Genomic DNA, 15,163 nt, shown 5'->3' with positions numbered 1-15,163 from the left:
GTAGGTCTTCATAGAATCGTTCAACTTCAGCTTCTTCAGCATTACTGGTTGGGGCATAGATTTGGATTACCGTGAATTTGAATGGTTTGCCATGGAAATGAACAGAGACCATGCCTTTGTTTTTGAGACTACACCGAAGTACTGCATTTTGGACTCTTTTGTTGACTACGACATTTCTTCTAAGGGATTCTTGCCCACAGTAGTAGATATCATGGTCATCTGAGTTAAATTCACCCATTCCAGTCCATTTTAGTTCGCTGATTCCTAAAATGTTGACGTTCACTCTTGCTATCTCCTTTTTGACCACTTCCAATTTGCCTTGATTCATGGACCTAACATTCCAGATTCCTATGCAATATTGCACTTTATAGCATCAGACCTTGCTTCCATCACCAGTCACATCCACAACTGGGTGTTGTTTTTACTTTGGCTCCATCCCTTCATTCTTTCTGAAGTTATTTCTCCTCTTATCTCCAGTAGTATATTGGGCACCTACCGACCTGAGGAGTTCATCTTTCAGTGTCCTATCTTTTTGCCTTTTCATACTGTTCCTGGGGTTCTCAAGGAAAGAATACTGAAGTGGTTTGCCATTCCCTTCTCCAGTGGACCATATTCTGTCAGAACTCTCCACCATGACCCACCCGTCTTGGGTGGCCCCATGGGCATGGCTCATAGTTTCATGGAGTTAGACAAGGCTGTGGTCAATGTGATTAGATTGGTGAGTTTTCTGTGACTGTGTTTTTCAGTTTGTCTGCCCTCTGATGGAGAAGTATAAGACTTCTTACAGATCATCCCCAAACATCTCACCTCCCTGAGATGTGCTGCCTCCTGACAAAGAACTGAAGGCAAGCCGCATTTGCTCAGAAGACCCAATGCAGTGTGCCATCTGGCTGCGCACAGTTAAAAAAGAGGTTTCTGCATATAACGATGTATAGTGCTGCCATCATAAATCAATGCTACATCACATCAGACAAGAGAAAGAACTTGTTAGTAATATACTCTAATCCACAGTTATAACACACTGCAAATTATTGTGTGTGCAGATATGATTTGGAATGGTGGTACCTTGAGAAACATACTGCCTGAAGTTGATGTATTCGCATTGACAGTGTCAAATGGATAAAGAAAAAGTTAAATCAACAATTAATTTTCATCCCTATGGAAAGTTTTGGCCTCTGTGGGACACTTAAAGAGCCATATGGGAAGCAATTTAACAGAAGTTTAAAACTTGGACTCTGCGGCCAGACTCCCTAAGGCTAAAATATCAGTTTAATCATCCACTGTTGTGAGACCATAATCAAATTCCGTCTGTTTCTCTGTTTCCTCATCTGTAAAACAGGAATAATCATAATACTTACATCACAGGGCTGTCATGAGGATTAAATGAGCTATATTTGTAAAGCACTTAAACAGAGATATTTAAGTGTTTATTAAGTTATTCAACAGCCCCACAAGGAGCTAAAAGCAGTCACACTCCTTATACTGATAGTAGAAGCTTAAATCGGGCTGGTGAGGACACACAGAAGATAAAATGACACATCACCCAAGAGGGTATGAGATCTGAAAAATGCTGCCAAACATTAGATTAAATATAGACATTAAAATGCTGGACTCAGAGCATCTAGTATCTTCTCAAGCTTGGTGCTAAAATACGCCTGAACGTGCTTTCATATTCCTGCGCACTTAACTGAGGCTCCAGACCAAGCCTAGCCTCTGTGTGACCTTGGAAAACCTTCTAAACTCTCTCTGGATCTTTTGAAAAGCGTTGATGATCAGACTACCCGTTTGAAAGCTAAGGCCCAACTCTGATAGTCCCAGGAAGGTGGCCACCTGATCCTTAACAAAAATACGAAATAAAAAAGAGGAAAAGCAATAGATGTTTTAATAGAATTTCAAACAAAAAGGTTGCCGGGTTGTACAGAAAGCAAGCCCTCCTCCTTTCCCTTATCTTCAGGACAATGACAAAAACAGAAAGCCATTGGCCTTTCCCTCCTATTATATTTGAATAGAAAAGCAGAGTCAAGAACAGCCACCACATTCCAGGACCATCGGGAGGAGGTTATCTTGGGTCTCAGCTCCAACTTTGAGGCGTCATATAGTATACACTCCTGAGAGGTCTCTCAGACAGACTTGTTAATAAATGCAGGGCCACCCCAGAAACAAACAGCCATATAAGATATGATTCGGTTTGTATGAAATGTCCAGAACAGGCAAATCCGTACAGACAGAAAGCAGGCTGGTGATTGCTGAGGACTGGAGTGTAGAAGAAATGAGGGATGACTGCTAAGAGGTACAGGGTTTCCTTTTGGGGTGATGAACCCGTTCTAGAAATAGGCAGCAGTGATGGCTGCAAAACTTTATAAATATATTAACTGCTAAATTTGTATACTTTAAAAGGGTTGCATGAGACTTCTATCTCAGCAAAAAATGGGGGAGGGCCAGGTTCACTGTGGTAATAAAGTTTCCTATGACTATCCAGTAGTCTGCTTTCTCTTATCAGTAATAGAAGGAAGTAGGGAGATTAAAGTCTTTCTGTCAACAGCTCTTGATAATGAGAAGGCTGGGATGACATTTCAAACTGCCTATACAGGGTGGCCAAAAAGTCTGGAAACATAGAGGAAGAGGATAAAGGTCCTGCTCTCAAAGGGAAATTATCTGCACAGAAAATAAGAGTAACCAGTAGGAAGGGGCCTCCTGATAACAAGCTGGTTCCACTGCCTGGAGGCCTGGCCAGGCCTCTAGCTGTCTTTGGCTCCAACACGCCTCCAAGACCTGGCAGGAAGCCAGGAGCACCTCAGCCCCACCCACAGATTTCCCAAGGTAGTGAGCCATGAGAAAAGCTGGGAAGACAGACAAGCTTTTCCAAATTTTATTTCTGCACCCTGCAGCCTCTTGGTCAACCAAGCTTGACCATTGTTGGCCACCCAACAGGGACCATTAAATAGCACAATCTGATGGCCCAAGGAGATGAAGCGGCAGAAGTGAACACAGAAAGGTGAGAAAGAAAGGGATTAACGATAGTTTGGCGGGATCACAGCAGCCAGAATGACCTTAAGAATGTAAATCTTCACGTCACCTCTTATTTCGAACCCATCCAAGGCAGTCAGAAAACATGCAAATTCCCCACAACTACCCGAAATAAACTGCACACTGGACGTGCCAGCCAGTAGCCGTGGCTGGCTGACGCCTGCCCTCACGGGCCCTTCTTCGCCCCTCTCCCCTCTCAGAGCTCCCAGTGCACCAGTGCCTCCAGGGCCTGGTGCACATTGCTTCCTCCTCCAGGGTCTGCTCTCAGCTGGCACCTTCCCATCCATCAAGTCTTAACTCCAATAGTAGCTCAGATGAGTAATCTGCAGGGGGTCCCTGCTGTTAGCCTCTCCCACAGCTCCCTGTGAGTGCTCTGTGGAGGACTCACCACACGGTCACTATTTCATTATTTACTGCAGTTTACTATGTGGTCTATCCGCGCACAGATGGGGACTATGTCCGCCTTAGTCCCTGTGTATCTGAGATGCTGCCACGGTGCATGGATAGCATTTGGTGTTTGCTTAATATTACTAGATGAACCAGTATTTAAAAAAAAAAAAAAACCACTCTGGCTGGCAAGAATTCCAACAGACGAGAGCAATTAGAGTGATGACAGATCACATCTTGAGTAACGCTGATTTAGGTGCTACTAATAGCACCATTTTCAAGGACTTTCTTTCTGACAATTACACCATCACATTGGTTAAGCAATGAATAGACTTATTAGGCTAATGTAACAGTGATTGCCTCAAATGTTTCCTAACTGGGGGTCTGTATGCTTTATTGTGCTTACAGTCTCCTTGAATCTCTTTCACAAAGCAGAGGCCAGGTGGGCCTCTAGACCCTCCCCAGGGTCTGCAGGTCATTCTTCCACCCCCTTCAATCCCCCTCTTCAAGTATATTAAGCACAAGCTATGCTGCTGCTTTATACTGGGGCTTCTCAGCATGACCTTTAAAAATGAGACTCCTTTAAAAATTCCAAAACCTAGGTTGCACCCAAGAGCAATTACATCATAATCTTCAGGGGCAGGGCCCAGGAATCAGTAATTTTTAAGGCTCCTCAGATACTTCCAGTGGGCAGTCAAGGCTGAGAAGCAGTGTTTTAGGGAAAAATCTAAGCACCCACAGAGACCAACCTTCACTTAATGATACAGAATCCTGTATTCATTTTAAATGAGAGTCCCTTAGACAGCAAGATCAAATCAGTCAATCCTAAAGGAAATCAACCCTGAATATTCACTGGAAGGACTGATGCTGAAGCTCCAATACTTTGGCCACCTGATGCAAAGAGCTGACTCATTGGAAAAGACCCTGGAGCCAGGAAAGATTGAAGGCAGGAAGAGAAGGGGGTGACAGAGGATGAGATGGTTGGATGGCATCACCAACTCAATGAACATGACTTTGATCGAATTCTGTGAGATAGTGAAGGACAGGGAGGCCAGACGTGCTGTAGTCCACCGGGTCACAAAGAGTCATATACCGATTTAGTGACTGAACAACCATATTCATTTTAAAAGTAAGAATTCGGTCTACCAAAAGGAAACACCCTATGAATAAATACTAATAGATGTAGGTACTCATCAATTATCCCCTGAACTTTTATTTAAGTCATTAAAACCCCTTTATTAGATTTCTAATACTCATCACTCCTGTTAAATTGTACTACAAATGTCACTTTGCCTCAGAGTACTCAGATAGAAAAGAAAATAAAGTGTGTCTACTTTATGAATAGAGAAATTCTAAAATATATAAAGCCCATTTACCTCAGAAATATGATCATGTCTACCATTTTAAAGAATTCCTAGCAATAAACAGGGACATTTAGCTTCTTCTAAATAAAAACAGCCAATAATATTCAATGGACTATGTAGAAAATGAATAAAAAAAATGACTTTAAACAAATGATAAAACTTAAATTGACTCACTTGAAATTACTTTAAAATATGACTTTTAAAATGGCTGGAATTAATCCAATAGGCCAAGGAAAAGCTTGTCCAAGCTCCGTCTGCCTTAGTCACATCCACTTCCAGATACACAGGTCTACACACCCTACCGAGAAACGGACTTCTACTTTTCTAAAGCCTATACCAATGATCTAATCGCACCAACAGACAAGGTTATGGTTCTCACAAGATTATACATCAAATGGCACTGATGTGGAGAAAACATTTTTTAAGCTCTGCAGTATTTTTCAAGAGCCATAGTCTCTGCTAGTTTAAAACAATTCAAGCAACTTTTATAAACCTTACAAAAGTGTTCCCCAGAGAAAAGCGTTTGGTCCCTGAATCGGGAAGATCCCCTGGAGGAAGAAATGGCAAATGTTTCCAGTATTCTTGCCTGGAAAAATTCCATGGATAGAGGAGGCTGGCAGGCTACAGTCCATGGGGTCACAAAGAGCATGACTCGACTGAGCATGCACAGGAGATAACTTTTTCATTGATCTGAAAGTCAATCCAGTTTTTCTGGTCGGTCTTCACCATTTGGCATACACAAACAATATGTATGGTATTTTAGCAGATAATGCTGGGGCTGCTGCTGCTGCTGCTAAGTCGTTTCAGTCGTGTCCGACTCTGTGCAACCCCATAGACAGCAGCCTACCAGGCTCCTCTGTCCACGGGATTCTCCAGGCAAGAACACTTGAGTGGGTTGCCATTTCCTTCTCCAATGCTGGGGAGGATCTCCAAATTCAAAACCAAGTAGTAGCCTATCTGTAGCTAGATTTTCTGGAGCCACTAAAAGTCTGTACCTGACTAATTCAGTAACTACTACTTAGGTACTTTCGATTTAACTGTTCAAGTCAGAACTAACATTTTCCTAAAACACATTTCCACTTTCTAGTCACATATTAAATTCTAGCCAGGTCTATGATAGACAAGGTGTAATCATGTATTATTGGTGTCTTAGTCTTCCAGCTGACATTTTTTTCCTTTATTTTTATCCTTATGGTTGAGGAAAGTTGTAGAGACCAACTCAATGAAAGTAAAACCCATCAGAGTTCTCAGGAACAGCTGTAGAGTAAAACAAAATTCATTTAAGGGAAAGAATAATTCCTATTTCAATGAATGGGGAAAAATGAAATCGGACAATATTTTTAAATTAAACACACTGTAGAGTAAATCTGAATTAAGTGAAAGTGAAGTCGCTCAGTTGTGTCCGACTCTTTGCGACCCATGGACTGTAGCCCACCAAGCTCCTCCGTCCATGGGATTCTCCAGGCAAGAATACTGGAGTGGGTTGCCATTTCCTTCTCCAGCTTTACTATGTACATAAATATAAGGTGAAACGCACATTTAAATAATTACTAGGGAGAAGGAATCTACTCTCTGTGCGAGTTTCCCTGGAGGCTCAATGGTAAAGAATTTGCCTGCCAGTGTAGGAGAGGTGGGTTCCATCCCTGGGAGGGGAAGATCCCCTGGAGAAGGAAATGGCAACCCACTCCAGTATTCTTGCCTGGAGAACCCCAAAGACAGAAAAGGGTGGTGGGTTACAGTCCATGGGGTTGCAAAGAACCAGACATGACTTAGCAACTAATACAACAATAATCCACTCTCTGATCTTGGTGAGATCTCCTCAAAAGTAAAGGTCCACTTTGTTCTACCTTTCACTTGTGGAGCTGTTAGAAGGCACACACCCTGCCACTATAAGCTGATGAAACATACATTTTGGCTAGTCATCAGGAGATCAGATGTTAAGGCTCTAAAATGTGTAACCTTAAGCGGTGAGTTACTCCTCTCTGGTCCTTTGACCACTCTCCCAGGAAAATGGGGGATGTGATGTAACTAGGACCACTCTGGATGGGGGAAGGGGAGGAAGGGACAGTTGCAGGGGGAGTCACTTACGAGACGTAGGCTGGGTAACCAAATCCTATCAGGTTGCAGAGGAGAGAGGCTCCATAACCAAACACCAGGTACAACGCCAGCAGCCCGATGACACCTGGAGACGCGAGGACAGAAGTGGGTCGGGTGGCACACTGCAGCCTCAGCCCCCACCCACAGCGCACGGCTTGGCTCGTTCTAGGCGATGGAGAAAAACAAACCGCACCACGGCAGAGCCTGCGCCTTCGCGGAGCTTTGCCTCGGGTCTGAGGATACCCGGCAGGCCTCCTATTTGTGCCCTTCCTTCCACCATCCTCCCCTCAAGGGGCACACCAGCTGGAGGAGCCGTTTCTTTCCTTCTCCGAGGGTCTAGAGAAGTCGGGATTCCCTGGCCGGCCCGCAGCCCCTCCGCTCCCGCGGGGACACCCCTTCCCGGCCCCGAGCCTGGCGGGTACCCGGTGTTCCGCCACGGGCACCGCGCACCCTCCCGCAGGGGCCGCGCCGCTCCGCGCCAGCCCTGCGCTCCGCCACTGCGCTTGGCGTCCGGCCGCGGGGCAGACACGTCAGCGTCAGCGGTCCCCGCGCCCGGCGCCCTGGGCGCCCCTTCGCCGGGCGGCTCTGGCCTGTCCAGGCAGCCAGTCCCGTCCCTGAAGGTGCCCGCCGCTCGCCCTCGTCTGTCACCGACCCCGCGGTCCCCGTGGGCCTGCCCGGCAGCGGATGAGACAGCTGCCCCCGGGCCAGGCGGGGCAGGACCCCGCGGGCACCGGCCCTGCACTCACCGAGCGCGATGAAGCTCCGGTTCACGCCGGTCTTGGCCTCGATCTTGGCCAGGAGGTCAGTCATGCAGTTCTTCTGGTGCAGGAACTGGTCGAACCTCTGCCTCATGGCTGCAGACATGGCGGGGACCGTCGCGCTCCGCCTGGTGCTGTTCCTGGTGCCGGTGGCCGCAGAGCGAGGTGACTGCGCCGGGGCGGCGGGGCGGGCGACTGACGCGTCCCCGGCGGTTCTGCGCAGTCCCGCTCCGGCCCCGCCCGCCCCTCTCGCGCCCGGGCGCCGCGCCCGGAGCCACACCCTGGGCGGCGGCCCTGCGCCCACGGCTCCCTGCCCGGCGGCCGCCCCTCCGCCCCCACCTCTGTTAACTGAGTGAGCCCCTTTCAGAAATCGGACTGGACAGAAGGACAGAAGGAAAGTGGAGGCAGGCGGCCTTGTTGCTGCCACCAACAAAGTAGGAGGACTGGTTTGATGGACCTACACTGCTGTGTTATATCTACTAACACATTTTCCACTTAAATATTGAAATGCACGACGAATCCCCAAGAACTGTTTGATTACAGACCTGCTTTTTCTTTCATGGCCGGTACTCGGCATAGCTTTTCTTACTTATAGATAACAGTCTTTTTGAAAAAACCCTTAAAGAAACAAGACACCCTCCTCTGGGGACACCATTTCCAACAAAAGTACTGCACAACTTAAACCATTTCATGGTGGGCTTGGCATTTGCTTGATCTCTGATACCACGGAAATGTTTCTAGCCTCAGAGACAGTACCGTTTGCTTGCCTTGTGGTTGTCTAGTCGCTCAGTCATTGTCCGACTCTTTGCGACCCTATGGACTGTAGCCCGCCAGGCTACTCTGTCCACAGGAATTTGCCAGGCAAGAATACCAGAGTGAGTTGTGATTTCCTACTCCAAGGGATCTTCCTGACTCAAGGATTAAACTCTTGAGCCATCAGGGAAGCCCCGTTCTTGCCTAGAAGCAAAATTACTCTGGAGAAAATAGGTCCAAGTCTTAGGGCAGGACTTCGCTTTTCTTCCTTCAGAAGGTCCGGCTCCTGCTCTTCATCCACCTAAATATAAGCTCTTTTTATGGCTCCTATCGCACCTCTAGGAATGGTGACAAGGAGGCAATGGCACCCCACTCCAGTACTCTTGCCTGGAAAATCCCATGCACGGAGGAGCCTGGTAGGCTGCAGTCCATGGGGTCGCTAAGGGTCCGACACGACTGAGCGACTTCACTTTCACCTTTCACTTTCATGCATTGGAGAGGAAATGGCAACCCACTCCAGTGTTCTTGCCTGGAGAATCCCAGGGACGGTGGAGCCTGATGGGCTGCCGTCTATGGAGTCGCACAGAGTCGGACACAACTGAAGCGACTTAACAGCAGCAGTAGCATGTTAATTCAGGAAACTCCCTTTGAAAGTAGTCTTTCTGACTCCTGTGATCTGTACCCTGCTGCAGAGTTTTCCTTGTTGCTTAAGCTTCAACGTCTCCCCATCCCTTACAGACCAGAGCTACGATTCCTTAGGAAAGCATTCACCGGCCCCCAACATTCTCTCTTTACCCTCTTTCAAACTGACTGCCTTCCACTTCCACGAAAAGCTCCCTTGCCCACTCTTAGGCTTTTCCTTTTATGCTAATTCTCCTTCCTCTTTTCTTCCCCAGATTTTAGCTCAGTTCTCTCACTAGTCCCATCACTACCCAGCCAAATCAGTGACCAAATTAAAGAAACAAAAAGCAAATATATAATAAGATTACTGTGATTACCACCCTGCTGAGGTGTCCATTTCTGTCTTTCTACCTATGGACAATTCTCAGTGTGGCAGCTACTTGGGTCTTTCTAAATTGTGGGTCAAGGTGTGCTGTCTTTTTGCTCTTAACCCTCCAGTAGTTTCCGTTGATGGAAAGAATGGCCTCAAAGTTACAGGTGGTATGTGTATGGTTTATCCTTCTCCCCTCTGATCTCATCTTGTATTGTGTGCTTCCTAGCTGTGCCTCAAACAAGCTGAGCACACTCCTGCCCCGGAGCTCTCACTTTCCTTCTACCTCAGTAGTCCTCAACCAGCAGTGATTCTGTGCCTCCAGGACATGTGACAATGTCTGGAGACATCTTTGCTTGTAAGAAAGGTTGTCACAACTAGGGTGGCAGATGCTACTCAGTTGCAAAAAGCATCTAGCAGGGATGCCGCTAAACATCCTGCAATGCACAGGTCAGGCCCCCCAAAAAGAAAAATCCAGCCCCAAATGTCAGTAGTGCTGAAGTGGGGAAGCCCTTCTCTATCTAAAACCTCCAGATAAGCACTTAACTGTCTTCTCCCATTCATCAGGTCCTTGCTCAAATGACGAATCTATAAGGTCCCCTCTGATCCAGAATTGCAATCCTAACACTCTCTAACCTGTGTCTTGCTTTTGTTTTTTTGTTCTACAACACTGACTACTCTCTGACATGCTATATGTTCTACTTTTTGTATTTTTTTCTTCCCCCAATAAATTATGAAATCCACAAAAGGGGGTATCTTTGACTGTTTTCTTTATGTCTGTATCTCAAACACCTAGAATAGTGCTTGATACTTAATAGGTGTTCAGTAACAATTTGTTGAATTAATGAATATCTAACATGCATTGTGCTACTAAGTATTCTAAGTGTTTCATGCATGGATTCACGTAATTCTCATGACAGCATGGGGTAGATACTGTTTTATCCTCATTTAAAGGAGGGAAATGAGGCATACCAAGGTCTCAAAATTGATAAACGTCAGAGCTAGAATTCAGACAGGACTCTTACCCCTCAATGCACTGCTGCTGTAGTAGTTCAGTCCCTAAAGCGTGTCTGACTCTGGGACTCCATGAACTGTAGCACACCAGGCTTCCCTGTCCTTTGCTATCTCCTGGACTTTGCTCAAACTCATGTCCATTGAGTCGGTGATGCCATCTAATCATCTCATCCTCTGATGCCCTCTTCTCCTTTTGCCTTAGATCTTTCCTAACATCAGGGTCTTTTCTAATGAGTCAGCTCTTTGCATCAGGTGGCCAAAGTATTGGAGCTTCAGCATCAGTCCTTCCAATGAATATTCAGGGTTGATTTCCTTTAGCATTGCCTGGTTTGATCTCCTTGCAGTGCAAGGGACTCTCAAGAGTCTTCTCCAGCACCCCAATTCTAGAACATCAATTCTTCAGCCATCAGCTTTCTTTATGGACCAATTCTCATAACAGTGCATGACTACTGGAAAAACCATAGCTTTGACTATACAGACCTTTGTCAGCAAATTGACGTCCCAGCTTTTTAATGCACTGTCTAGGTTTGTCAGTTTTGCTTCCAAGGAACAAGCAGCTTTCAATTTCATGGCTGCAGTCACCATCAGAAGTGATTTGGAGCTCAAGAAAATAAACTCTGTTGCTACTTCCATTTCTTCCCCTTTTATTTGCCATAAAGTGATGGGACCAGATGCCATAATCTTAGTTTTATGAGTTTTAAGCCAGCTTTATCACTCTCCTCTTTCACCCTCTTTAAGAGACTCATTAGTTTCTCTTCACTTCCTGCCATTATTAGAGTAGTATCACTTATCATTTAGTTTCACTTCACTGCCATTATTAGAGTGGTATCATCTGCATATCTGAGGTTGTTGATATTTCTCCCTTGATTCCAGCTTGTGATTCATCCGATGTACTGCTGATATGGGTCAGATAGTGTCTTCAAAAAAGATAAGCTGGATTGATAATCTCCTTCTCATTTGGAGGTAGGATCTTTATAAAGGTAGTAAATTAAGATGAGTTTATCTGGGTGAGCTCTAATCCAGTATGACTAGTGTACTTATAAAATGAGGAAATTTGGATGAGATAGAGACAGACATGGACAGAGGAAAGACAAGGTGAAGACACATGGGGCGAAGCCAGACTTCTACAAGCCACAAAGAGAGACCTGCCCTCATAGATCTTGAAGGAAACCAGCTCTACCAACACCTGATCCTGGCCATCTGGCTTCCAGAACTGTAAGACAATACATATCTTTCACCGAAGACAGGCAATTTATAGTTTAGTCATGTACAGAAGGAAAAGATAAAGGGAGAAATGCCATGCAGAAATTTTACATTTTACATTAAAATTTTACATGTTACAGCAGCCCTAACTGATATAACTGGCTACCAGAATAACTGAATTTTAAGTTTTTAGCCAGTTGTGAATTTAATTTCCTAAGTAAATACAGTAATTACTCATTTGTCTGGAAGTCAAGGTCATGTTTTTGAGAACTTCAAATGATTCACAATTTGATAGTATTATTATTTTTTAAGCCAAGGAGCAATGTCCTTTAAGTGTTCAAATCAACCTATATTTTTATCTCAACTTTTCATATTGTGTCAACATTTGTATAATATCAGCTATGCATGAAGTATCTAGAAGCATACTATTCATTTAGAATTCTTTTGTAGAAATTTTTCTACAATTTTCTAAAATTCTGAAATTTTTCCCAATTTTCTGTGAAGTTAGATTGCAAGTTTTTCTCTCTTTCATTATAATACTGGCAAGATGAGGCAGCATAGTAAGGCATAGTGTGTGTGTGTGTGTGTGTGTGTGTGTGTGTGTAGCACAGCCTCTGGACGTGGCCTATATGGGTGAAATCCCAGTGTATCATTTAGCTCTGTGACTTTGGGCAAGTTACATAAGCTTTCAGTGCCTCTAGGGGTGACATTAGAATCTATTTCACAGGGTTGTCATGATGATTGAATGAGCTGCTATTTCTAGAGTTTTGGGAAGAGTTCCTGATGCAAAATAAGTGTTTCTTAAATATATATAAATACTTTTTGGCTGCACCACATGGCATGCAGGGTCTCTAGTTCCCTGACCAGGGATCGAACCCATACCCCCTGCAGGGGAAGTATGGAGTCTTGACCACTGGACCACTGGTAGTCCTTCTTAAGTAATTTAAGAAAGAAAGAAGGACAAACATAACCAGATGCTAAAATTGAGCTAAAGGAGTACATAGTTCTTGCCTTTAGGAAGTTACAGTCAAGTTAGGCAATGTGGGACCCTTAGCTCTTTCAGTCATCACCACAAAGCTTAGACTCTTTCAGAAATAAGAAAAGAGATGCAGAAGATAAGAACTCAGCCTTAGGTCTCAGACCATTCACCTACTCATATTCATGGAGTATATCCTGGATGCCCCATGCTGACAGACCTGAGAACCAGACAGACCAGGTCTCTGTCTGGAAGGCCATGGAGCAGGCTGGCCTGAAGCAGGTTGACTTTGGCAGTTCCTAAGAAGGAAGTCAGGCTAACCTGGGATGATGCAAATGATGTTACTCCACCCTTTTCTGAGCTACAGAACAAAATTCTGCCAGAGACCTATGATCAGGTCACTTTAGTTGTCCACAGGCTGTATCTTCAGGTTAAGATAACTTCTTAACTGCTTGAAGTTATTAATATATTTCTGTTCTACCTCTCATATATGTTAGGAAGAAGTTGCACTGCATAGTTTGCCTCGTAATCTCTTTGTTACCCTCCCTCCACCCCAAATATGGAGGCGGAACCCTGCATGTTCCTGGATCCTGCCACCCAGGCGGTGGCTAGCCTTCCCAGTCAGGAGACCCTCCGACCCTGTGGACACAGCCCTGTTAGCGCACAACCCCCATCCCTCTGCTGGAGGAGGTTAGTGGTGACATCATCAAAATAAAAAGAGCAAAAGACAAAGGAAACAAAACCTGAGGCACAGACTTTCCAGATGACAGGAGGAAAATGCAGAGGCTTAATAGAATTTAAGAAAGATTATTGAAAGAAATAAAATGTGAAGATTATTGTGCTTCATTGAATACATTGGAATTACATTTTATTTGCTTCATTTGTCTTCAGTTCAGTTCAGTTCAGATCAGTCGCTTAGTCATGTCTGACTCTTTGGGACCCCATGAATCACAGCACGCCAGGCCTCCCTGTCCATCACCAACTCCCGGAGTTCACTCAGACTCACGTCCATCGAGTCAGTGATGCCATCCAGCCATCTCATCCTCTGTCGTCCCCTTCTCCTCCTGCCCCCAAGCCCTCCCAGCATCAGAGTCTTTTCCAATGAGTCAACTCTTGACAAGTCAACTCTTGGCATGAGGTGGCCAAAGTACTGGAGTTTCAGCTTTAGCATCATTCCTTCCAAAGAAATCCATTTGTCTTAGTCTTCAACATTTTCTACTGAAAGTATGGACAAAGCATTGTATTATGTGTTCCCATTTATCAAACAAGAAATTCAGTAGGTTCGGTCTTTAAGTTGTGTCCAACTCTTTGCAGCCCCATGGACTGCAGCATGCCAGGCTTCCGTGTCCATCACCAACTCCCAGAGTTTGCTCAAACTTGAGTCGGTAATGTCATCCAACCATCTAATCCTCTGTTGTCCCCTTCTCCTCCCGTCTTCAATCTTTCCCAGCATCAGGGTCTTTGCCAATGAGTCAGTTCTTCACATCAGGTGGCCAAAGTATTGGAGTTTTGGCTTCAGCATCAGTCCTTCCAATGAATATTTAGGTCTGGTTTCCTTTAGGATGGACTGGTTGGATCTCCTTGCAGTCCAAGGGACTCTCAAGAGTCTTCTCCAACACCACAGTTCAAAAGCATCAATTTTTCGGCACTTAGCTTTCTTTATAGTCCAACTTTCACATCCATACATGACTACTGGAAAAACCATAGCCTTAACTAGACAGACCTTTGTTGGCAAAGTAATGTCTCTGCTGTTTAATATGCTGTCTGGGTTGGTCATAGCTTTTCTTCCAAGAAGTAAGCATCTTTTAATTTCTTGGCTGCAGTCACCATCTGCAGTGATTTTGGTGCCCCAAAAGATAAAATCTCTCACTGTTTCCATTGTTTCTCCATCTATTTGACATGGAGTGATGGGACTGGATGCCATGATCTTCGTTTTCTGAATGTTGAGTTTTAAGCCAACTTTTTCACTCTCCTCTTTCACTTTCATCAAGAGGCTCTTTAGTTCCTCTTCACTTTCTGCCATAAGGGTTGTGTCATCTGCGTATCTGAGGTTGTTGATATTTCTCCTGGCAATCTTGATTCCAGCTTGTGCTTCATCCAGTTCAGAATTTTGCATAATGTACTCTGCATATACATTAAATAAGCAGAGCGACAATATACAGAAAGTTGAATTCTAGAAAATAACTTCTCACAAATGAAAATAAGTCAACCTAGGCATATCCTTTTGTTCTTCAAAACATCTGTAGTCTGAAATTGAATACCATGTGTCGTTGGTATTGCATATAAATCTAGAGATTTTCACCAGGTATAAAATGTGCAGTGCATTTCACCCTTCCAGTTCTCTCATAATGCCTGCACAGGAGACAAATAGAAAATAAGTCACTGGTAAGTTGTTTCTCTATGTTCAAGACCAGTTAGGCCAGTTCTGGACAAACCATAGCATTTGGATTCCATACTGAGATTGTCCACTGACCCTGGGGTCTGTTTCCAACCATAGAGAGCAATCCAGATTTACCTCATAGCCTGCAGGGTGGTGTGCATTTTTTCACTCTTCTCTCCATGTAGGAGCAGGATGAAAAAGATACACTTTTGT

At 44.7% G+C, this 15,163-nt stretch overlaps 1 protein-coding gene across 1 annotated transcript in view; it reads right to left on the bottom strand.

Annotated features, from left to right (window-relative positions):
* REEP5 (receptor accessory protein 5) overlaps positions 1–7,842 on the bottom strand; it is a 50,643-nt gene extending 42,801 nt beyond the window's left edge. The window contains exons 1-2 of the mRNA XM_070377173.1: positions 7,622–7,842; positions 6,867–6,960 (exon numbers count right to left, since the gene is read on the bottom strand). Of these exons, the coding sequence (XP_070233274.1) occupies positions 6,867–6,960; positions 7,622–7,739 (212 nt within the window). The 5' untranslated portion in view covers positions 7,740–7,842. The remainder of the gene's footprint in view (positions 1–6,866; positions 6,961–7,621) is intronic.
* Between the last annotated feature and the right edge of the window lie 7,321 nt (positions 7,843–15,163).

This window comes from Bos mutus, chromosome 10 (assembly GCF_027580195.1).
Source record: "Bos mutus isolate GX-2022 chromosome 10, NWIPB_WYAK_1.1, whole genome shotgun sequence".
Classification (NCBI taxonomy): domain Eukaryota; kingdom Metazoa; phylum Chordata; class Mammalia; order Artiodactyla; family Bovidae; genus Bos; species Bos mutus.
Note: the sequence above shows the minus strand (reverse complement) of the source record. Positions and strands in the feature narration are given on the sequence as shown.